At 42.1% G+C, this 25,945-nt stretch overlaps 1 protein-coding gene across 2 annotated transcripts in view; it reads right to left on the minus strand.

The window, feature by feature from the left end:
- Positions 1-16,463: 16,463 nt before the first annotated feature.
- The window catches only part of KLHL15 (kelch like family member 15), a 42,647-nt gene continuing 33,165 nt past the window's right edge, over positions 16,464-25,945 (minus strand). For both annotated transcript variants that reach the window (XM_054472454.2, XM_054472456.2), the window contains exon 4: positions 16,464-21,781. In XM_054472454.2, the coding sequence (XP_054328429.1) occupies positions 20,672-21,781 (1,110 nt within the window). In that variant the 3' untranslated portion in view covers positions 16,464-20,671. The remainder of the gene's footprint in view (positions 21,782-25,945) is intronic.

Raw genomic sequence — 25,945 nt, forward strand, 5'->3', positions numbered from 1 at the left:
TGTCGCCAGGCTGGAGTGCAGTGGCCCGATCTCAGCTCACTGCAACCTTCGCCTCCCGGGTTCAAGCAATTCCCCCTGCCTCAGCCTCCCAAGCAGCTGGGATTACAGGCGCATGCCACCACGCCCGGCTAATTTTTTGTATTTCAGTAGAGACTGGGTTTCGCCATGTTGGCCAAGATGGTCTCCATCTCCTGACCTTGTGATCCACCTGCCTCAGCCTCCCAAAGTGCTGGGATTACAGGCGTGAGCCACTGCTCCCGGCCTACAGTCAAATCTTAAAGCTCCAAAATGATCTCCTTTGACTCCATGTCTCACATCCAAGTCACACTGATGCAAGAGGTGGGTTCCCATGGTCTTGGGCAGCTCCCGCCCCTGTGACTTTGCAGGGCACAGCCCCCCTCCTGGCTGCCTTCATGGGCTGGTATTGAGTGTCTGCGGCTTTTCCAGGTGCATGGTGCAAGCTGACAGTGGATCTGCCATTCTGGGGTCTGGAGGACGGTGGCCGTCTTCTCACAGCTCCACTGGGCAGTGCCCCAGTGGGGACTCTGTGTGGGGGCTTCAACCCCTCATTTTCCTTCCACACTGCCCTAGCAGAGGTTCTCCATGAGGTCCCTGCCCCTGTGGCAAACTTCTGCCTGAACAGCCAGGCATTTCCATACATTCTCTGAAGTCTAGGCAGAGGTTCCCAAACCTCAGTTCTTGACTTCTGTGCGCCTGCCGGCTCAACACTACGTGGAAGCTGCCAAGGCTTGGGGCTTGCACCCTGAAGTCATGGCCCAAGCTGTACCTTGGCCCCTTTTAGCCACAGCTGGAGCAGCTAGGATGCAGGACACCAAGTCCCTAGGCTGCACACAGCAGGGGACCCTGGTCTCATGAAACCATTTTTTTCCTCCTAAGCCTCTGGGCCTGTAATGGGAGGGGCTGCCACAAAGGTCTCTGACATGCCCTGGAGACATTTTCCCCATCGTTTTTTTGGGATTTTTTGGCTCCTTGTTAATTATGCACATTTCTGCAGCCAGCTTCAATTTCTCCTCAGAAAATGAGTTTTCTTTTCTATCGCATCTTCAGGCTGCAAATTTTTCAAACTTTTATGCTTTGCTTCCCTTTAAAACTGAATGCTTTTAACACCACCCAAGTCACCTCTTGCATGCTTTGCTGCTTAGAAATTTCCTCTGCCAGATACACTAACTCATCTCCCTCAAGTTCAAAGTTCCACAGATCTCTAGGGCAGGGGCAAAATGCTGCCAGTCTCTTTGCTAAAACATAGCAAGAGTTACCTTTACTCCAGTTCCCAACAAGTTTCTCATCTCCATCTGAGACCACTTCGGCCTGAATTTCATTGTCAGCATTTTGGTCAAAGCCATTCAACAAGTCTCTAGAAAGGTCCAAACTTTCCCACATTTTCCTGTCTTCTTCTGAGCCCTTCAAACTGCTCCAACCTCTGCCTGTTACCCAGTTCCAAAGTCACTTCCACATTTACAGGTATCTTTACAGCAGCGCCCCACTCTACTGGTACCAATTTACTGTATTAGTCTGTTCTCATGCTGCTGCTAAAGACATTCCGAGACTATGTAATTTATAAAGAAAAAGAGGTTTAATGGACTCACAAATTCCATGTGGCTGGGGAGGCCACACAATCATGGTGGAGGGTGAAAGGCACATCTTCCATGGTGGCAGACAAGAGAGAATGAGAACCAAGCGAAAGAACCATCATATCTCATGGGACTTATTTACTACCAGGAGAACAGTATGAGGGAAACCACCCTCATGATTCAGTTATCTCCCACCTGGTCCTTCCCACAACACGTGGGAATTATGGGAGCTACAATTCAAGATGAGATTTGGATGGGGACACAGCCAAACCATGTAACCAGACATTGTTTTGTTTCCAACATTTGCTATTATCCACTATGCTGCAATAAACATCCTTGTCAGCCTATATCTGCAATTATTTCCTCAGGATAAAATGCCACATATGTAATTTCTGTGCAGAGAGAATGTACCTTTTTAAGGATTTTGATACTGATTACCGAGATGTACTTGAGAAGTCTACAAATTTGTTTCCAAGAGCAGTAAATAAAGGGGCCTATTTTCCCTTAGATCCTTGCTGACACTGGATATTAACATTTATTTTAATCAGACTTAGATTCTAAAAAAAGTACCTTGTTTTAATTTGCAATTTTGATTACTTTTTATTCATCATACTCATTCAATTTTTGAATTATAGTCCAAAAATGGAGTTTATACAGTTTCAGCTTTTTGGAAATTATTGAGAGTCTTAGTGTCTTGCTCTTGTGCTGTAAGGGTTAATCACAGCAGGTCTGTAGTTAGCCTGAGCTATTTGGATAAAGCTCCTGCTTGACACTGACTCCTGGTCAAAGCATGAAACATACCGATTTTTTTTTTCAGCCTGTCGCCCAGGCTGGAGTGCAGTGGCGTGATATCGGCTCACTGCAACCTCTGCCTCCCAAGTTCGAGTGATTCTCCTGCCTCAGCCTCCCAAGTAGTTGGGACTACAGGTGCCTGGCACCATACCCAGCTAATTTTTGTATTTTTAGTAGAAACGAGGTTTCACCATATTGGCCAGGCTGGTCTTGAACTCCTGACCTTGTGATCCGCCCTCCTCGGCCTCCCAAAGTCCTGGGATTACAGGCATGAGCCTCTGTGTCTGGCCAAAACATATTAATATTGTCTGTATGTAGCCATGAGCCCGAAGAGTTTTCAGGGCAGTTTGATCGAGCTTGTCAGTATTGTTTATTGATAACAATGAGATGGAAGAGTAGCACCTGGTCTTGATGTGATACTTCGCCCCCGCAACCTCCTTCTCCTCCCCAGGGTTCTGTTGGTTATACAGCAGACCTGCAAACTACAAACCACCTCCGCAAAGACATCATTTTAGTCTCCCTGGTTCTGAAATGTTCTGTGCACACATTAGTGGCCCTGGATCCAGGAGACATCTGGCCTGGCCCTACGGAGAGAACAATGGGAGCCTGCACCTGGCCTCTCCAGGCCCCTTTTGGAGTCGTCTGCTTGGTATATACCTTGACTTTCATGCTCTTGCTATAGTGGGTCCTTTCCTTGTAATAAAGCGTAGACTTGTAAGCTTTATCATTTCGGGTCCTGTGAGTCTTCTTTAGCAATTGAACCCTGTTTTTAAGTGTCACTGTTAGTGCAGCTATATAGTCTATTTTTATAATTGTTGCAAGGGCACTAGACAAAAAAAGGTTATATTGTCTGCTGTACATGCTTCTGTCCAGGAAGCTATTAAGTAAGCCTTTTTAATCGTACTACTAAGTGAGTCTCTATCCTTCATATTTTGGCTTTATAAATTTCAATGCCATTTTATTCAGGGTTTTTTTGATCTCAGATTGTACCAGTTTAAGTGTTTTAGTCTTTCATTTCTCTTAATTTGGATCTGTTTTGTATATAATGTTTTTCCTATTCTCTAACATTGATCTTTTTTTGCCACTGTTCAATTCTTTTAAATAACATATAATTGATTTTTAAAAATGCAATCTAGAAATGTTTATTTTTAAATACGAGAGTAGGTTCCATTTATATTTATCATTCTAACTACTACATTTAGTTTATTATGTTTCATCTTTTGAATAGTATTTTTAATGCTTCTTTGCCATTTCTTTTGTTTTATAATTTTTTTCTCTTATGAGTATTTTCGTTGCTTTTATCTTCTTCATTACTACGGAGAACATATATATTCCTTTTAGGACTAGTAAGTATGATTTTTTTTTTTTTTTTTTTTTTTTTGAGACAGAGTCTCCCTGTCTCCCAGGCTGGAATGCAGTGGCGCGATCTCGGCTCACTGCAAGCTCCGCCTTCCGGCTTCATGCCATTCTCCTGCCTCAGCCTCCTTAGTAGCTGGGACTACAGGCGCCCATCACCACACCCGGCTAATTTTTTTGTATTTTTAGTAGAGACGGGGTTTCACCATGTTAGCCAGGATGGTCTCGATCTCCTGACCTCGTGATCCACTCACCTCGGCCTCCCAAAGTGCTGGGATTACAGGCGTGAGCCACCGCGCCCGGCCGTAAGTATGATTTTAAGTGTTCTGTGAGTCTGGGGAAGAACACATACGAGACGTTTTGAGAGCAAGAAAGTTATCAAAGACTACTAGGTCATGGCAAAATGACTCAAGAGCCAACTTAAACAAGTTCCCACTAACCACACTTGGGATAATTTGAGCATCAATAGAGATGATTGCAGTGGGAGCCGGGCGCAGTGGCTCACACCTGTAATCCCAGCACTTTGAGAGGCCAAGGCGGACGGATCCCCTTAGGTCAGGAGTTTGAGACCAGCTGGGCCAACATGGTGAAACCCTGTCTCTACTAAAAATACAAAACTTAGCTGGGTTTGGTGGCGCCGTGCCTGTAGTCCCAGCTACTACAGAGGCTGAGGCGGGAGGATCGCTTGAACCCAGGAGGTGGAGGTTGCAGTTAGCCAAGATTGCACCATTGCACTCCAGGCTGGGCAACAGAGTGAGACTCTGGCTAAAAAAAAATAAGTAAATAAACAAAAAAAGAGATAATTGCAGTCGATTGAATCACATCAAGTAAGTGTGAGTCTGTGAGTTCATAATATTACCAGAAAAGAAACACTTATTGTTTACCTTTTGTAAAACAACATATTGTTTCCTTTAGATAAGTTTATGTCACTAACTCTATTTGGAAAACTGCTGAATAAAATATTCAAGCAGAAAAACAATAATTTTTATTGTGACATATTTGTACATATTTATGGGGTAGATGTGATCTTTTGTTACAGGCATAGAATATGTAATAATCAACTCAGGGTATTTGGGGTATCCATCACCTGAAGTATTTATCATTCTGTGTGTTGGGAACATTTCAAGTCCCCTCTTGTAGCTATTTTGAAATACACAATATACTGTTTAACTATGGTCAGCCTACTCTGCTATCAAACAGTAGAACTTATTCCTCCTATCTAATTGTATGTTTGTGCCCAATAACCAACCTCTCTTCACACCCCGACAACTACCCCTCCCATCCTCTAGTGTCTATCATTCTACTCTCAACCTCCATGAGATTGACTTTCTTAGTTCCCACATATGAGTGAGAACATGCAATATTTGTCTTTCTGTGCCTGGCTTATTTCACTTAACGTAATAACCTCCAGTCCACAAGAACAACAATAATTTTTAAAAAGTATTCTGTGGCCTATATTTCTTAAATTGTCAGAATTTTATAAATGAAATGGTAACCTTTTAGTTCCTCCTCATTTGGCTGTGTTGAGCTCACTTTTTACTTTCCTCATTCTTTGTTAATAACATCTTAGATTTAGACACAGATTATTTTTAGACTTTTAAATTTGCCTTTGAAGTCTGCACAAGTTTCTCTCCTTTTTTTTTTTTTCTTGAGACAAGGTCTCATTCTATTGCCCAGACTGCCATCTCAGCCTCCAGAGTAGCTAGGACTATAGGCGCGCACCACTACACCCAGCTAATTTTTGTATTTTTTGTAGAGACGCGGTCTTGCCATGTTGCCCAGGCTGGTCTCGAACTGCTGGGCTCAAGTGATTCTGCAGCCCACAGCCCTTCCAGTAGCTGGAATTACAGGAGCACGCCACCACACCCGGCTTAGTTTTCTTGATTTCTTGTTATTGTGGTGTATGTTTTTACTAGATTTTTTTCACGAAGTGGGCATTGATTGTACATATATACACGTATATATACGTATATACACGTATATACACATATATACGTATATACATGTATATACATATACACATATATATACGTATATATGTGTGTATATATATACATATATATACGTGTATATATATATTCCTTTTTTTTTTTTTTTTTTTGAGACAGAGTCCCGCTCTGTCGCCCAGGCTGGAGTGCAGTCGTGCGATCTCGGCTCACTGCAAGCTCCGCCTCCCGGGTTCACGGCATTCTCCTGCCTCAGCCTCCTGAGTAGCCGGGACTACAGGTGCCCGCCACAACACCCGGCTAATTTTGTTTTTGTGTTTTTAGTAGAGACGGGGTTTCACCGGGTTAGCCAGGATGATCTCGATCTCCTCACCTCGTGATGCGCCCCCCTCGACCTCCCAAAGTGCTGGGATTACAGGCGTGAGCCACCGCCCCTGGCCAATTATATGTTTTTTAATTCTAGCATCATAGCAATTCACAGGAAGGCTCAGAAGATTAGACTGGCTAGGCTCAAACCTGACTCTTAGGTAAGTTATCTCCTTCCCTGGGTTTTGGTTTTCTCATCTATAAAATGAGGATAATTCCTGTCTTATAGAGTTGTTCACGGAGTGAATGGCTCAGTATACATATAAAGCACTTAGAGGCCGGGTGCGGTGGCTCATGCCTGTAATCCTAGCACTTTGGGAGGCCGAGGCGGGCGGATCACGAGGGCAGGAGATCGAGACCATCCTGGCTAACACAGTGAAACTCCGTCTCTACTAAAAATACAAATAAATAAATAAATAAATAAATTAGCAGGGCGCGGTGGCGGGCGCCTGTAGTCCCAGCTACTCGGGAGGCTGAGGCAGGAGAATGGCGTGAACCCGGGAGGCGGAGCTTGCAGTGAGCTGAGATCGCGCCACTGCAGTCCGGCCTGGGTGAAAGAGCGAGACTCCGTCTCAAAAAATAAATAAATAAATAAATAAATAAACAAATAAAGCACTTAGAACAGTGCCTGTCACATGGTGTGTGTTTAATCTTTTTATCCTGAAATTGTGAAAGACAATTTGGCAGAGTGTATGAATCTTCAGTTACAATCTTTTTCTCCAGAAAGTCCAGCTGTTGCTCCATTTTCTTCTGAAAGCTAATGTTGCAGAGAATTCTGAAACCAAAGAGGCTCTGTTTCCTTAGAGCAGGGTGGTTAAGAGTCTGGGGTTGGACTGCCTTGGTATGAGTCCTGGCTCTCCCATTTACTGGATGTGTGACCTTGGGCCAGTTGATCTCTCCTGTAATGTGGGGCAACTCATAGACCCTCCCTTTCGTGGACCCTTTGCATTTGTTGGCCAAACCATCCTTCCTCCCTTTTAGTTGTTTGGGTTTTTTTCACTCCAACCTTTTGATTCAGGTGGGACTTCCATTCATAGCAGCTTCACCCCCTTACCAATATCTCACTGAATTCTGTTGGCCACTGTGCTGGATCTAAGTGTTGAGCATGTACCCTGAAGACAACAGGAGTCCTTCTATGGGCAAACCAGGTGGGAGGCTCTTTCTTCCTTCTGGGGTTCCTGAGCTAGGATTACGTGAACCTGGAGCTGCCTGGGCCTCACCTGGAAGCCTGTCTGCAGTAGGAGAGGCTCAGGCTACCACACAGAACCAACCGGAGCTGAGCAGCTGGAGAGCAGAGGCACCCCGACAACACGGGTTGAGTTCCTGCATCCAGCCAACTTCCAGGCCGGCGCCGCCACTTTATTGGGATGCTGTGTGGTTTAAATAAGAGAATTCGTGTAAAGCACCAAGTATGTGTCAGACACAAGGCAAGTCCTCAAGAAAAGATGATCTGTCTCCTCCTGTCATAATGATTGTAGGAGTTTTTTTCCTTGTAGTTAAAAATTGTTGGGCCTGGGGCAGTGGCTCACGCCTGTAATCCCAGCACTTTGGGAGGCCAAGGTGGGAGGATCACTTGAGGCCAGGAGTACGAACCCAGACTGGCCAATATGGTGAAACCCCGTCTCTTACTAAAAGTACAAAAATTAGCCAGCCGTGGTGGCATGTGCTTGTAGTCCCAGCTACTTGGGAGGCTGAGGCAAGAGAATTGCTTGAACCTGGGAGGCGGAGGTTGCAGGGAGCCGAGATGGCGCCAGTGCACTCCAGCCTGGGCCACAGAGCAAGACTCTGCTCAAAAATAAAAAAATAAAAAAAAAAATTGTTGCCAAATGTGTGTACGTGTAGGTAGCTGATTCTCCTGAAATGTGGTAAATTCCTTCAGTCTGCAGATACTGATCTTTCTTAAGCTTAGGAAAATTGTTTCCAAAGCTCTTTCATGATTGCATCTCTTGGCCAGGAACGGTAACTATCTGTGTGTTGGTGCCGCATTCTCTGTTCTCCATATCTGTCATCTCTCTCATAATTTTCTCTCTCCTCCACCTCCGAATGTGGGAATTCCTCAGGGCTTGGCCTTGGCGAAAGTATTAATTATGAGAGCAGTTGACTCCTTGTTCCACCCCAACCTTCCATCCAAGGGACAGGGGAGGAATCTTAAGCCACCACCTGCTGCGACCCCAGCCCCTTCCCACAGGCCACCTGAGGAATGGGTTTCTGTCTCATCCAGGTCCCCCATTGTCTTTCTAGCAGTGGTGCTGGCAGGTGTGGGTGATATAGGACTTGATGACACAGACTTTCTGCAAAGCCAGTGGGAAATGCAACAGCTCTGCAGGATCCCAGAGACCCCCGCTGTGCAGCCCAGCAGCTCCAAAAGCCGCACCTGAGAGCCTGTTGGAAACGCAGACTCTCAGGCCCTAGCCTGGACCCCTGAATCAGAACGAGCATTTCCACAACATCTGTGGGTGATTTGTGTGCACATCGAAGTTTGCGAAGCTCTGCTCTAGGATGCAGGATCAGTTTAACCTTTTTCATAAACCATTTTTTGTCTACCTACGAAGTTTTTTTTTTGAGATGGAGTCTCGCTCTGTCACCCAGACTGGAGTGCAGTGGTGTGATCTCAGCTTACTGCAACCTCCGCCTCCCAGGTTCAAGTGAGTCTTCTGCCTCGGCCTCCTAAGTAGCTGGGATTACAGGCGCATGCCACCATACCCGGCTAGTTTTTGTATTTTTAGTACAGGGTTTTACCATGTTGGCCAGGCTGGTCTTGAACTCCTTACCTCAGGTGATCCGCCTGCCTTGGCCTCCCAAAGTGCTGGGATTACATGCATGAGCTACTGCACCCAGCCTCTCGAAGTCATTCTTTACAGTGAAAACCCCCAACTCCTCACCAGACCAGATCACCTAATACTGTCTTTACTATTAATACCTATTTCATTTTCATGTGATATTTTCCCTCAATATAATGTTTTTATTTTTATTTATTTATTTTGAAACAGAGTCTCGCTCTGTTGCCCAGGCTGGAGTGCAGTGGTGCGATCTTGGCTCACTGCAAGCTCTGCCTCCCAGGTTCACCCCATTCTCCTGCCTCAGCCTCCCGAGTAGCTGGGACTACAGGCGCCCGCCACCACGCCTGGCTAAATTTTTTTGTATTTTTAGTAGAGACGGAGTTTCACTGTGTTAGCCAGGATGGTTTCGATCTCCTGACCTCGTGATCCCCCCACTTTGGCCTCCCAAAGTGCTGGGATTACAGGCGTGAGCCACCGCGCCAGGCCAAAACTCAGAAATTCTTAAGAACAATATAATGTTATCACCAAAAAGTGAGAGCTCTGTTGCCAGGGCACTTTGACATTTACTTCATTTTCATGTGATATTTTCCCTTACTCTAATGTTATTACCATGAATTGGGGGCTTCGTTGCCAGGGCACCTAGTAGTCACATATGCACAATTCAGACTTCACTGAAACCTTAATTCTACTTGGTCTCTGTTACTGGGTCCTTTGGCTTGCCTCTCCCTTGCGAGAATGCCAAGACATGACATAGTTGTGTTAGCAGCTTCTGTTTTGTTCTTCTATCTGTAAGAGTCACTGATTCGAATACTTTCCTCCAAGTTTAAAAAGTTAACTCATTTTGTTTGTACCCACAAACCTTGATATATTTTCTTTCTCCTATATTGGATCAATATTGCCCCCACAACAATAACAAAATATTACCGGCTAACATTGGTTACTGTACATCATTGACGTGGTTAATCTCACTTCATCCTCACCAGAACTCCATGAGGTAGATTGAAATATTCCTTTTGCAGATGAGGAAACTCAGGCTGGAGTAATAAGTGGGAGCTGGCTCCTTCTCTTTAGGAGACTTTACCATTCTCATGGGAAAATATTGCTTGTACCATGATGGGTGTATAGAGAATCATTATATTATTTTACTTTTGTGTTTGTTTGACTATTTCCATAAGGAAAAGGTACATAAAACCAAAATAAAGAAGCATTATCTGTAATAGTGGGCGACTGTCCAATGTGTCTCTCCTGTTCTGACCTCTCTTCTGAGCTTCATCCAGATTTATAGACCTAGGACTTTTTCGACCTCCTCACTCTTGTACACCTCACAAGCATTGGAGGCCTAATGCACCTTTCACTTGTCCGTTTTCACACTGCTGATGAAGACCTATCTGAGACTGGGCAATTTACAAAAGAAAGAGGTTTAATTGGACTTACAGTTCCACATGGCTGGGGAAGCCTCACAATCGTGGCAGAAGGCAAGGAAGACCAAGTCACGTCTTACATGGATGGCAGCAGGCAGAGAGAGAGAGCTTGTGCAGAAAAACTCCCCCTTATAATAACCATCAGATCTCGTGAGACTTACTATCACAAGAACAGCATGGGAAAGATATTTCCCATGGGAAACACCTGTCCCCATGATTCAATTACCTCCCACCAGGTCCTTCCCACAACACATGGGAATTCAAGATGAGATTTGGGTGGGGACACAGCCAAACCATATCACACCCAAACCCATACTCTTGCTATTTTCTCCCCAAATTGCTCTTCTCCCCATCTTTCCCATTTTAATTAACAGCATCATCACATGCCCTGGGCTCAAGTTGGAAATCCAGGAGTTGTTTTGGGTCTCTCCTCTCTAGCACCTCCAATATCCACTCTTATCACCACGTTCTGCCAGTCTTAACCTCCAGAACATGTCCTAACTCCATTCACTTCTTTTTGCAGTGTCAGCCACCACCATTGCCCAGGACATCATCACCCTTCACATTGCCCTGACCCCCTCAATGAGCTTCCCAATTCTATCCTTGCCTCCCTTCAGGGACCAGATGACCTTTTAAAATATAAATTGCAGCTGGGCTTAGTGGCTCACACCTGTAATCTCAGCACTTAGAGAGGCAGAGGGGGGTGGATCGATTGAGCCCAGGAGTTCGAGACCAGGCTGGGCAACATGGTAAAACCCATCTCTACAGAAAAATTAAAAAATTAGCCAGGCATGGTGGTATAAACCTGTAGTACCAGCTACTCAGGATAGTGAGGTGGGAAGATCACTTAAGCCCAAGGAGGTCAAGGCTATAGTGAGGCAGGATCGTACCACTGCACTCCAGCCTGGATGACAGAGTGAGACCCTGTCTAAAAAATAATAATAATAATAATAAGCCGGGCATGGTGGCTCACGCCTGTAATCCCAGCATTTTGGGAGGCCGAGGCAGGTGGATCACCTGAGATCAGGAGTTCGAGACCAGCCTGGCCAACATGGCAAAACCCCGTCTCTACTAAAAATACAAAAAATTAGCTGGGCATGGTGGTGGGTACCTGTAATCCCAGCTACTTGGGAGGTTGAGGCAGAGAGAATCGCTTGAACCCGGGAGGCGGAGGTTGCAGTGGAGCGCCATTGCACTCCAGTCTGGGCAACAGAGCAAGACTCCGTCTCAAAAAAATAAATAAACAATAAATAAATAAAATTAAAGTATAAATTGCATAAGGCACCTATTAGTTAGAACCCTTCAATGCCTTCCCACTTGCCTTAGAATAAAATACACACTCCTCATGGCCCCTTATGTGACCCTGGGTGTTCTGGCCTTAGTTCCTCTCCCATCTCATCTTCCATCACATTCTCTGCATTCCTTATCTCAACCAGATGCCCTGGTTCTCTTTCAGTCTCTTGGCTGCCCCAAGATTTTTTGAGACAGGGTCTTGCTCTGTCACCCAGGCTGGAGTGCTGAGGTGCCATCTCAGCTTACTGCAGCCTCAATCTCCTGGGCTCAAGGGATTTTTCCCACCTCAACCTCCCGAGTAGCTGGGACTATAAGCACGCCACCACGCCCAGCTAATTTTTTGTATTTTTAGTAGAGATGGGGTTTCACCATGTTGGCCAGGCTGCTCTCAAACTCCTGACCTCGTGATCCACCCGCCTCCACCTCCCAAAGTGCTAGGATTACAGGCGTGAGCCACTGCGCCTGGCCAAAAAAAAGTATTTCTCCAGTTACTCTCATGAAGGGAAGCCTGGGTATTCCATAAGGTGAACTATGGATCTGCTTCTCTCAGTCTAACCCCACTGGCCTTAAAATTATTTTCAAGGCAGCTCACCATTTTATATGATGTTTCAGTCAATCTCTATTTTAATCGGTTTTTATTCTTTTCCTATAAGGTCATGGGATATTTTAGTGAAAAGTTGTGAGTCATTTTAATGGGGGGCTGTAAAATCCTATTTTTTCTTATCCTCTTTTAACAAAGTAATCTGCAGATCCACAGAATATTCATGAATATGATTTTGTTTTTGCTTGACATCTGCTCTCATAGCTCTGTCAGTGAGGAATTCATCATTCCCAAAGTATTCCATATGCTTTTCCACTCTGCATTTACCCATGCAATTTCCCCTGGCACAAATCCTCTTCATTTTTGGCTGCTAGCAACTCAAGAACAGGATGTTTCGACCTTCCCCTTGTTTGGAGCCTGAGGACACTACACTGTGACTCCATGTTTCTAAGTGCAAACACTTAAATCCGAATTCTACCAAACTCTGGCAGGGCACGGTGGCTCACGCCTGTAATCCCAGCACTTTGGGAGGCCGAGGCGGGCAGATCACTCAAGCTCAGGAGTTCGAGAGCAACCCAGCCAACATAGCGAAACTCTGTCTCTACCAAAAATACAAAAATTAGCTGGGCGTGGTGGCACACGCCTGTAATCCCAGCTACTGGGAGGCTGAGACAGGAGGATCGCTTGAGTCCAGGAGGTGGAGGTTGCACTGAGCCAAGACTGTGCCACTGCACTCCAGCCTGGGCAACAGAGAGAGAGCGAGCCCATCTCAAAAAAAAAAAAAAAAAAGAAAAGAAAAAAAAGTATTTCTCACGATAGGGGGCATGGTTAGATAAATGATGGTATAACCATATTATGGAACACTAAGTAATCACTAAAAATATTATTTTCAGGTTAAGCATGGTGGTTCACGCCTGTAATCCCAGCACTCTGGGAGGCCAAGGTGGGTGGATCACCTTAGGTCAGGAGTTCGAGACCAGCCTGGCCAACGTGGAGAAACCCTGTCTCTACTAAAAATACAAAAATCAGCCAGGCGTTGTGACACATGCCTGTAGTCCTAGCTACTCTGGAGGCTGAGGCAGGAGAATCGCTTGAACCCAGGAGGCGGAGGTTGCAGTGAGCCGAGATCACACCACTGCATTCCAGCCTGGGCAACAGGGCAAGACTGTCTCAAAAAAAAATATATATATATATATATATAAATATAATTTTCATAGAAATTTTAATGACTTATGAAATTGTTTCCAATATAATGTGAAAATACAGGATAAAAAACTATAATTGCACTGATCGCAATAACACTGACCCCTCAGAGGCAGTTTTCTGGTGACTCCTAATTTTCCTGAGTGTGGGTCACACTTTGCTGTTTCTTTGTACATCCTGTTTCTTTTAGATAATATGTTGTAGCAACTCTGGACTCTGTATTAACCCACTCCCAATCCAGGTGGTGGTGGAGTTTGCTATTTTTAGATTTGTTGTTTGTGTGGTGGTCAGCCTAGACTAATTCTGTGACGTTGATTCCCCACTCACTCCCCGCCTCCAGTGTACAGCCACTGATCTCTCCGCTGTTTTCAAAATTCTTGTTTTTAAGACTGGATTCCTAGGGATCACTTCTGAGTCGGCATAGGTCAGCCAATGATTGGTCAGAAGTTGTTTAAACACCTTGAGCCAGTAAAGCTCTCACCCTCTGCTGATGAATGCGTGTGACCTGGGGAAAGCATTCAAGTCAGAGCAGTTTCCAAGTCTATTTATTCCAGTTTTGATTTTCTGTTTGCAAGGCTTCACATGCAGGGAGGGACAAGTAGCTTGTTAGGGCCCTTTTAGGTCTCTTCTTGGGTGCACATGGCCCTGCACATGATGAGCACAGCCTTCTGGACCACTAGGGATAAGTGGGATCTTATCAAGCCTATTTTGCTGTTACATTCCCAAGACCTCCCTGTTAAACAGCTCGCTGCTCTGTCTGCTTCTCTATTGCTAGCCCAAATCACTATTGAGACCTCAGGCTAGCTGCAATGTTGGCCACACTGAAATATGGGATTCTCCACACTCTATTCCAAATAGTCAGCCCCCTCCCACAGCCCTAGAACTTCTGTGACACAGAGCCTGGGGAGAAGGGAGTTGGGATGGGAGCAGCCCCAGGTTAAAACATCACAGACTCCTACTGTTCTTAGAGAGAGGTTCAGTAGATTTTCTTGAATAAACACTCCTCAATTTGTTGTATGCCTTTGGTCAACTTCCAGTCTTAATTTTTTTTTTTTTTTGACAAGTTTGTTGTTTTGTCATTGCTCTTTAGGGAGAGGATTTGCTGAGCTCCTTACTTGGCCTTCTTGGAAGCACTGCTCCTTAAACCATACGAGTCGTAAAAATTAATTATACTGGCCAGGCGTGGTGGCTTATGCCTGTAATCCCAGCACTTTGGGAGGCTGAGGTGGGAGAATCACTTGAGGCCAGTTCAAGACCAGCCTGGCCAACATGGTGAAATCCTCTCTACTAAAAATACAAAAATTAGCCAGGCGTGGTGGTGGGTGCCTGTAATTCCAGCTACTTGGGAGGCTGAGGCACAAGAATTGCTTGAACCCAGAAGGTGGAGGTTGCAGTGAGCTGAGATTGCACCACTGCACTCCAGCCTGGGGGACAGAGTGAGATTCTGTCTCAAAAAAAAAAAAAAAAAAAAAAAAAAAGTGGATGATGGAGGTAGATGATCAGAAAGCTCCAGAAGGTCAGCAAGAAGGACAAGGGTCTGAACTAGGACAGTATGGATGGAAAGGAGAGGGCAGTTGAGAGTTTAAAGTGCTAGAACTGGATGAACTAAGATGTTGGGGTTAAGTGGGAGAGAGACATTCCGAGGTTATACATGAACAATCGTAGGCAATGGTAAAGCCAGATAATACAGAGAAGATACGCGGCATGTTTTGCGGGAGTAGACAATGTATTCAGATTTGCACTTGTTCAGTTTGAAATTCCAATACAACAGTGAGAGATGTTCAGGAGATGGCTGGAACTCTGCGTTGAGAAATACAGATATGATGGGTATCAGAATAAAAGTTGTAGGCCAGGTGCAGCGGCTCACACCTGTAATCCCAACACGTTGGGAGGCCGAACGGGTGGATCATCTGAGGTCAGGAGTTCAAGACCAGCCTGTCCAACATGGTGAAACTCCGTCTCTACTAAAAATACAAAATTAGCTGGGCATGGTGGCGCATGCACCTGTAATCCCAGCTACTTGGGATGCTGAAGCAGGAGAATCACTTGAACCCAGGAGGTGGAGGCTGCCGTGAGCCAAGACTGCACCACTGCATTCCAGCCTGGCGACAGAGCAAGGCTCTGTCTCAAAAAAAAAAAAAAAAAAAAAGAGTAACAGTTGTAGATGAAGCCATAGGTACACGTATGGATGAGATAGTACGGAGTGTGTAGACTGAGATGCAAGCAGACACAAAACCCCAGGGCATTGTAATCTCTCTCATCTGAATATCTATACCATTTGTCTGTTACATATGGAATTTGTCATATGCTGCAATAAACATTTAGCTCAGTGCCTACTGTGTACAAATGCTAGATATGAGGGTACAAAGAATCAAAGATCTTTTCACCCAAGGAGACTATGATCTAGTTGTGGAGAAAGAATCATGCCCAATTATTATGCAAAATGAAGTTAAATAGAAACTGTAAGTGTGTTGAGTGTAGAAGAGGCAATTAATTCAGCGGAAGAGCTAATGCAGCTTTCAGGAGGGGAGGGAAACATTTGAGTTGGACTTTGCAAACATAAGTGGATTTTAACAAGCAGTGCAGGGGAAAGAAAGGCAAGTAATTTTAGGCTGGAAAGGAACACATGTAAAGATCACAACAGAATGGAGTGTAGGAAGTGGTGGGGAGAAAGAGGCTGGAAAGGTTGCCTGAGGCCAGGATCCAGGTGCTTGGGAATCCTGTTGAGGTTTCTTAGGTGTCCATTTGAAAGATGGCACACATGTGCTGATGTACCCAAGGCCTCCACCTAGTTCTGAATTTCAGAAATGCCTGGAAGACCAATGAATCAAAAATGCTTAAGGAAATCTAAAAATCACCAAACTAAGGCTTGAGGCTTGTAAATGCTTTTTCTCAGTTCTATATTTTCATTTTGCAAGACTGCAAAACTCTGTGTTAGCAGAACTTTAATTACTTGGCTTCATTATAAAATTTCCATTGCATATAAGAGTATAAATAATTTCACTCTAATGCTCTCATTTGAATCTGCGGCTGAAAGCACTGGCAGAAATCACATTTTCATGGCACTTCCTTGGCATGTTGAAGGAAAACAAAATGTATTCTGCTAATCAAGTCATTAGTGACTTTGAAAGTGATGGATTATATTAAAAAACAGCAAATAATCAGAGATGAAGTATATTTTAAAGATTAAAAATATTTTATTTAAACTTTTCTTCATAAACACTTTTAACATTTTTTTCAATTTAAAAACAGAATGGATAGCATAAACATGTTTGAATAGATTATATCCACGGCTTGGGAAAAATTACCTGACAAAAATGTAAAGGCTTTCAAAACAGGTATAAAAGGCAAACCTTAAATTATTCTAAGATTTTTATATCGGCCCTAGGATTATTTGACTACTGGCCCAAAATGTACCTAAAGGTCAAAATATTTTTCTATAGACAAAGTATGCCCAAGAGGTATAGGGCATATACAAGTTAGGTAGAAAATAACCTCTCCCAATCACCTCACTGGACCATTCCTTCAGAAAGCAAACACCTAATCCTTACTATGTACTGATTAATAACATTTTAAATGCAGTTGTTCCCAAAATGTAAAAAGAAAACCTAAGAATTTAAGGGAGAACAAAGCTGATGGCATTCTCCTCAATGTTACTTGTATAATATTGAAGTTATACGGTGTACTGAAAGGATATGATTTCCATGAATTTATCTATTCCAGTCTATGCCTAGTGAATATTTGACTTTATAAACTCTGGATAAACTAATTTTTAGGACTTCCATTTTTAAGATAAATCTCTTTTTAGAAGATATTTATTCCCAAACCAACTCTAAATGTAATTGAACAAACATATGATCTCTCAAAATGTTCAGAATACAAAACAAAAATCAAAAATGTATAACAGGCAAACAAGAAAACTGGCACTAGCAGTTTTACTGCCATATAGCCCTCAATTATATCTGATTTACACTATTATCTATGTTGCATTTTACTTCGGTCTAAAACCTTAAATTATGAATTCTCAAAAGAGCTAGTCTCCTCTGAGAGATAGCTTATAAACTGAAATAACAATTTATATTATAAACTGAAATGTTATGACCTACACCCACATATACATATATAAAAATAGTCCCACTGAACGTTTGACATGTTTAGATTATGCAGCTCAAATAATCTGTTATAAAATATTTTAAAGCTTAGTTTCATGTAATTAAGACAAAACTCCATTTTTACCACTTCTCCCCACATAAAGCGTGTGTCCTTTACTAAGACTCGAGCAGGCTTCCCAGAATGAGGTGTCCAAAGGTGCTGCTTTAGAAAAGATAAGTGAAGGGCTCAGTCAGTATTTCACAAATTCTAGTAACACTCACACAGAGCAGAGTAATGAGGACACAGAAAGCTGTCTCAAGAAAAGCTAATAATTCTATTAGTTAAGCTTTGCTTTTTAAAAACCAGTAGCATTTCTTCCAACACGAAACCTTCAAAGTGAGAATCTTGCATTTTAAGAAAAGGCTGTAGTGCAAGGAATTTCTTTAAAATCAAAACTTAGAAGGTCAAAGACACGGAAGAGAACAAATGGTTCTAATTAAGATGTAATTAATGAAGATCAGCTATTTTTGTGAACTCTAGCATTTAAGATATAAAGTGAAAACAACACGCATAAAGGTCATAACAGTTAAACTGTATAGATTCAAATCTTACTGAATTTTTCAAAAAACTACTTTTTTGAGCGCAATGTATATAAACAAAAACTCCAAATGAAGCACACAAAAAATAAACTTGAAAAAAATGCTATGAAAAACTTTTCCATAGTTTAGTATAACAAAAATAAATCTCTTGCAGCAATTAAACCATAATTTTAAAAGGGAATGTAAGTTAATCATGGATTTAAAATAACCTAAATTAGAACTACATATAAACAGGGAGTTTTCTCATACATTCAGAACCCAAGCAACAGCAACTATCCTTAAAGCTCAAAACTGATTACAGCTAACATCAGGTCCGACATGACTTACGTAAAGCTGAACCCAGAGTTAGTTCAAGTTAAGATTTTACGAATTCTACAAAACATGAACTTTGATCTTGGCCTCTGTCTTTAAAATGGAAGACCAAGAATACTCAAATGTTTGCCCAGATGTCACCCTAACTAGGGTCATCAAGTCATATCTAAGCAATTAAAGAGAACCACGACTATAGTGTAAAGCCTTTGATGTGGATACCTGGCCTGATGGCTCTTTCTTGGTCTTTTCTAGCAAAAGACATCAAAGAGGAAAATAATGAAGACGTTATTTTCTTTAAAGCAAAACAGCACACATACAAAGCCACTAAACTAATGTAGAAAAAAAATTAAATGGCTAACTTATTCCTAACTTTCAAAAATAATATATTTTTTTTAATGTAGAAAAAGACTTTTACCCATATTACCATGGGAAACAAGATACCAAATTTCATGTTTGGAAACTGTAAGTAAATGACAGGACTAATTAATGAAAATTTAAGTCTCATATATAAAATAAGATTATTATTGATTTCTGAAATCAATGCCAATGGTTTTTTCAAAAGCTACTTATGTACCTGACTGTTTCTTAAACCCAAATGCCTCCAATTTTGGAGTTTGAAGATCAGGTTTAATCTCATAGTATGTCTAATAACTGCCCAAAAAACCCCCAAAAACCAAAGTCTTCACATTTCCACGACTTCACACTTCCATTTTATGTTCAATGGTGGCAGCAGCAAAAAAACAAACAAACAAACAAACAAAAACAGAAAACACCAAACAAAGTGAAACTAGAAAATTTATACATCAGCAGCCATATAGAAGGCATTGCAATATTGCACCAATATTCTAAGATCTGGCAAGTTTTGCCAGTACAGATCTAGTCTGTATCAGATATAGACTACTCATGCACAAATGGCATCAATTTCAATGATCCACTCCCAGGTTATTCTTGCTTAACTTTGTCAACTATGTTTTTTCCTCTGCATTTAAAGAGTTGAAAGGTGCAGCTAATCCTAAAACACTTATTATAAATGCTTTTAAAGAGCTATTCTTGATCCATTCTGAACTTTGTGGTTACTATCCTTCATGCTAATAGCTTTCAGTAAATAAAACAAAAACTGAGGGCTTACATCCCTAGTGTCGCTGGGTATTTTGTACAAAATAAACAAGCAGATAAAACCAGTAACATTATAATTATAATTCTATTTCTTACCTCTAAGTCAAAACTGAGCTCAAATTTTGTAAGAGTTTCTACCTTCCATTCAATAACAAATGCAGCAGCCTTACTGAATGTAAAAAATGGGAGTTGCACTTACTTTTAAGGGGCCTTGATTTAGGAGTCTGGTATTACCTAAATGCTCTTTAAAAGTGCTTGCATGCTGCAGGGCCAGAACTTGTCATATACCACTCCGATTCTCACTAAAAACAGGGCAACGTTAAACAGACTGCAAAGAAAAACATTTTCAAAAAGAAAAGACATACATCGACAAAGAACACTAACATTTACTTTTGAAAATAAAATATAAAATGTTAGTTTTCATAACCATACATGTTTCAGAAATATAAGGAGTTCAAATATTACTGAATCAGTATGGACTGAAGATAGGCTACTTTGACAGCAAATGAGGACTCCAGTTATTTTAACTTACTAAAAATGTTAATATGTGAAAAGACGTTACATCTAAAATTCAACAAGTATGGCGAACTGTGTGTGCAAGTGCACTAGCTTAAAAATATAGAATCCTAACCACGCATAAAAGGGATGTGCCTTGTGTATTTATAGGTTGTATGCGAGTATGAATATGCTTTCACTAACACAATGCGGATAAGAGAAGGCAGCTTAGAAATAGTGTTTTGAATATAAAAAGTTAATTTTGTAGAAAATTTATATTTTTGCATTTTCAGCAAAAAGCCATGCAAAAAGGTCAAGAGTTTTAAACTTTTAAATAATAAAACTAAAAAGTGTAACAGACTGAAATACACTGAAATAAATCTTCAAAAAGGTTTCAGATAGAGACAGAGACTGAAATCACATCCAGTGACACTTATCGGGTCTTCTCTTAGAAGACACATGACTCCTATGCTAACATCTGAAAGAAATGTTTAAAGCAGAAAATCAATTTCCCAGATAAGTGGAGCATTCTATTCAACTGCTTCTGGAAGTAGTTTCAAGAGCTAGCACTTAGTATTAACTTATTGCATGAGTTTGAGGCCACTGAAAAGAAAAAAAGGATGCTAGCACAGAATGAAAAATTCTTACAATGTTAGACCAATGGCTTTGATAGTAAAACTGGTGAGGTTTTTCTTTATATGTTTTAATTAACTACTCTGCACAAACAAATACTTTGTTTGCCTCTTTTTTTAGGGAGGAGGATGTCATTAGTTGCAACGCCTGACCTCATCCAGTACATAGTCCGGAAAATGCAGGTTGCATACTTGTAAACCATCCAGCTTGCAGGGCATCCGAGGGTACTCATCTTCCTTCCACTTGTTTTCATCCGGATCAAAAGTGAGAATGGAATCGCTGTAATGACCATTATAACAAAGGCCTCCAAGAACCATTATTTGTTTGTCCAGCACAGTCACACCATGGCCACTTCTACCAATCGGCATGGATGCCAAGATGGTCCACTGATCAGTCTCTGGGTTGTATACTTCTGTAGAAGGGCATCCCTGAGATTCGAAAGAGGCCCTCAAGATCACACAGACGCCACCGAAGACATAAAGCTTGCCATTGTAAGAAATCATCTTGTGAAAGCATCTCGCGTAATTCATCTTGCTCTTATTCTCCCAGCAGTTGGTAACCACTTGAGTTCTCCTGGTCCGCTGTTCTATGGTCCCTTCTTTGCTGGGGTCAAACACGCACACTTGCTTGGAGGTGGAAGATGAGGTGATTCCACCAGTGATAAACAATTTGTTATTGAGCACTGTCCCCTCATGTCCATATTTGTTAACTGGATAAGGATCCACAAATTCCCACTTATCATTGGTGATGTCATATCTCTCAGTTGAATAGAAAGTCTCATCTCTGGTTCTGCCTGCTACGGCGTAAATAAACTTCCCAATAACACCTACAGCAAATTCAGAGCGTGGTACAGACATATCTGCCATCTGCAGCCAGGAGTTCTGTCTTGGGTCATACCTGAATACTTTGGAAGAAGCATGGAATTCACCATCCGGGCCCAGCTCTTCCCCGCCTAACAGGAACACAAAATTATTGACGATAGCAAGGCAGTCAGGTCGCAGAGGTACTTGTGGGCCTTCTAGCTCCCACCAGACTCTTGGTTTCTTTAAGAGAAGTATTTTACTGTTAACCATGCTATGTCCAATCATTCCTCGAAATACTGTAGTTTGCGGTTTTGCAGAACGGATGCGGCTTGACTTCATATCCAACAAAGGCTGCTGGTGAACATTCTGAAAGTAATTCAATGCTTGGTCAACTTCGTAACGGAGCTGTCGGGAGTATCTATAAAATTCTGATGTCTTAACCTAAGAACACAAGAAAAAGAATTTACCCAAAGGAAAAAGCATCAGCTGCAAACAAATTATCAAAGCTGACTAATACGATCATCTTAGGCTCACTTTACTAAAACTGCTTTTCCTGCTAAGATCACCTACTTTCTTTTGTTTTCTACAAAGCTTTTAAAAAAATCCTTTTTTTTTTTTTTTTTTTTTTGGAGATGGAGTCTTGCTCTGTTGCCCAGGCTGGAGTGCAGCTGCATGAACTCAGCTCACTGCAAGCTCCGCCTCCCAAGTTCAAGCACTTCTCTGCCTCAGCCTCCTGAGGCGCCTGCCACCACGCCCAGCTAATTTTTTTATTTTTAGTAGAGATGAGGTTTCATCATCTTTACCAGGCTGGTCTTGAACTCATGACCTTGTGATCCACCCGCCTCAGCCTCCCAAAGTGCTGGGATTACAGGCGTGAGCCACTGCACTGGGCCTCCTATGTTTTCTTAATTTACAATGATCTATGTACATTCCCAAGTTTTTAAGAGTAAACAAACAATTAGGCACCTATTATGTGAAGCCCTGGGCTACAAGTACCAGGTATGAGGACAAGTACAGGGCTTCACAGTAGAGGAAACCATATCCACAGTTTTCTTAACCACAAGTAACACCATAAAGCTGTGACTGAATCATTTGGGGAGTTAAGTTAGTGAAAATTTAAATACATGTAAAATTTCGGGGTTTTGACATAAAGACTTGGTCTGATATCAACTCCTGCAAGAATTCAGTAGTTATGTCAAACTTTTTCCTTTAATTTTTAAAATTTTAAATTATTATTACTATATATTTTTAGAGATGGGGTCTTGCTCTGTTGCCCAGGCTGGTCTTGAACTCCTGGCCTCAAGTGATCCTCCTGCCTCAGCCTCCTGAGCTGCTGGGATGACAGGTGTGAGTCACTGTGCCTGGCAAACATTTTCCTTTTTGCTTCTGGAGCTGGAGCTACCTAATTATGATGACTACCAAGATTTTATAAAGCATTTTTGGCCAGGTGCAGTGGCTCATGCCTGTCATCCGAGCACTTTGGGAGGCCAAGGTGGGAGGATCACTTGAGACTAGCCTGGGCAACAAAGCAAGACCTCATCTCTACAAAAATTAATAAAACAAAATAAAAATAAAGCACTTTTAAGTATTGTCCTAAGTGCTATAGGGAGAAACAAAAATAAGTATAAGATATGATCCGTTCCTTAAAGAACCTAGAATGTATTTAGGAAAGTGGAAACAAATACAAATTTACCAGCAGGTAAATTAGTCAGGTGACAATTAGGTATGAAGCCAAACAGCACATCTGTGAGTGCGGCAGAATTAGAGATAGAGACTATATTAAACTGGCCCAAGACATTCAAGAGATACTTTGTGGAAGATATAAGAAGTAGGGGACCAAGCAGAAAAATCCTTTGCCATAGTAAGGCAAGGATAAGAGGGTCTTAAATTTGGGTAACAGGAATTAGATAGCGTAGAGATAAAATCTACAGACAACTATGACTGATTTGAAATAGGGTGAAAGAATGAGGACTCAAATGTGATTTGAGCATTTAGACTTGAGGTGATGGAGAGAGTGTTGATTATCAATAGGGAAAGCAGGGAAGATGAGCTGGTTTGGGAGAGGTATTCAACCTCCTTGATAGGGTTCTGAGGCAGAAATGTGTAAGAGCCTGTTGGAAATCTGGGATGACAGCTTGGGAGGGAGTCAAAACCAGGTGTATATATTTATGAGCTTCCTCCCCGCCTTCCTTCTCTTCTCTTTCCTTTCCTCCTTCCTATCTTTCTTTAGCCCATTCAACTAATTTATTCCTCGCCTTAGTCCAAAACAGTGGTCAAAACAAAAGACGTCACAAATTTAAGTATTTTGAAAACTGTATTCAGTATAACTGGTTTCCTTTGTAATGTCAGGCATTTTATCATTAAAATCATTATTTTAAGAAGGGGTCCTTCCATGGGCTTCACAACATCAGCAAAGGGGTAAATAGCACAAAAAAGGCTGAGAACCCCTTGTCCAACTACATAAGAGAGAAAACTAACATTGGCCGGGCACAGTGGCTCATGCCTGTAATCTCAGCACTTTGGGAGGCCGAGGCGGGCAGATCACCTGAGCTCAGGAGTTCAAGACCAGCCTAGCCAACATGGTGAAACCCCGTCTCTACTAAAAATACAAAATTTAGCTGGGCGTGGTGGCGGGCACCTGTAATCCCAGCTACTCGGGAGGGTGAGGCAGGAGAATCGCTTGAACCTGGGAGATGGAGGTTGTAGGGAGTTGAGATCGCACCACTTCACTCCAGCCTGGGCGACAGAGCAAGATTCCGTCTCAATGGAAAAAAAAAACAAACTAAAAACTAACATTGTTACTGCACTGGGTGCTTTACATGTGCATCTCACATTAAATTATTTCTCTTGTGATAGTGCAGTAACCATCCCTGTTTTCCTGATAAGAAAACTGAGGCTCAGAATGTGAACTGATTTGCCCAAATTGTTCACGTAACTAAAACTGGTAGAGCTGTGATCTGAACCTTGAATGAGGACAATTTTACTTCAAAGCTCATGTAATTTCCAGAATGTTACAACACGGCTTCCATTATTCTTTAGAAAAATCTTTACATTATATACTCATTTATTAAAACAATAAGTTCAATGAATAAGCCTAATGACCCTTCTCAAATAAAAGACAGTAGAATTGCTCATAATAAAAAAAAAAATCAATCATATGAATCACAGTGATTGGGCATCCAGCCCAATTCTTCCTAGCAAAAATAGTAACTCTGGAAAAAAATCACAGCAAATGATGAATACTAGTAAACAAGTAACTTCAATAAAACAAATAATATAATAAAGGAAAAAAGGTGAGGACAACTTAAGTTCTTCTATTTTACTACCTTTACTTCACACATAAAAAGTTAAAGTGGGCTGGGCACGGTAGCTCACACAAACATTTTTGCATTCTTTGTTTTTTTTATGTATCTTATTTATAAACAGAAAGAGTTCTTGCCATTCAAAAAATGGTTCTCCATCAAAACGATTTTAAAAGCCCAGGAGTTCAAGACCAGCCTGGGCAACATTGTAAAACCATGTCTCTACAAAAAAATACAAAAATTAGCTGGGTAGTGGTGGCACAGGCCTGTAGTCCCAGTTAATTTGGGAGGGTGAGGTGGGAGGAGCACCTGAGCCCAGGAGGCAGAGGCTGGAGTGATCTGAGATCATGCCACCACACTCCGGCCTGGGTGACACAGGAGGACTCTGTCTCAAAAAAAACAAAACAAAAAACAGGCCGGGTGTGGTGGCTCACACCTGTAATCCCAGCACTTTTGGGAGGCCAAGGTGGGTGGATCACCTGAGGTCAGGAGTTCAAGACCAGCCTAACATGGTGAAACCCTGTCTCTACTAAAAATACAAAAATTAGCTGGACATGGTGGCAGGTACATGTAACTCCAGCTACTCAAGAGGCTGAGGCAGGAGAATCACTTGAACCTGGGAGGCGGAGGTTGCAGTGAGCTGAGATTGCGCCATTGCACTCCAGCCTGGGTAATAAGAGCAAAACTCCATCTCAAAAAAAAAAAAAAAAAAAAAAAGCCCGAGTGTGGTGGCACATGCCTGTAACCCCCAGCTACTTGGGAGGCTGAAGCAGAAGAATCGCTTGAACCTGGGAGGTGGAGGCTGCAGTGAGCCAAGATCATGCCATTGCACTGCAGCCTAGGCAACAACAGGGTGACAGAGCAAGACTCCATCTCGAAAAAACAACAAAAACCTGAAAAAAACAAACAAACAAAAAACAAAACTGAGTATTTTCCATTCATTTCTTCTATAAATTGCCTAATAGTGTGCCTTACCGATTTTTCTCATCTTTTTCTTATTGAGTTGTAGAAGCTGAAGGGCAATACTCTGAAAATCAGCAAGAATCATAAACCTCAAATTAAATATTTAAGTGCCTACTGTGCACAGCCAGTGGTCTGAGAGCTACACAGGTTTTCAAGTAACAGAATCCTGTCCAGCATGGTAATTAAGCACCACATCTGGTGATTAAGGATCCAATTTACGAAATTTCTGACTTTGGCATTCATGAGCTGTGGCAATCTTGGGCACATAGCTCAATATCTTTAAGCCCATATCCTCAACTGTATTATTGGGATAACACATTCATAACCCTATGATAGAAGT

This window comes from Pongo pygmaeus, chromosome X (assembly GCF_028885625.2).
Source record: "Pongo pygmaeus isolate AG05252 chromosome X, NHGRI_mPonPyg2-v2.0_pri, whole genome shotgun sequence".
NCBI classification, from domain to species: Eukaryota; Metazoa; Chordata; class Mammalia; order Primates; family Hominidae; genus Pongo; species Pongo pygmaeus.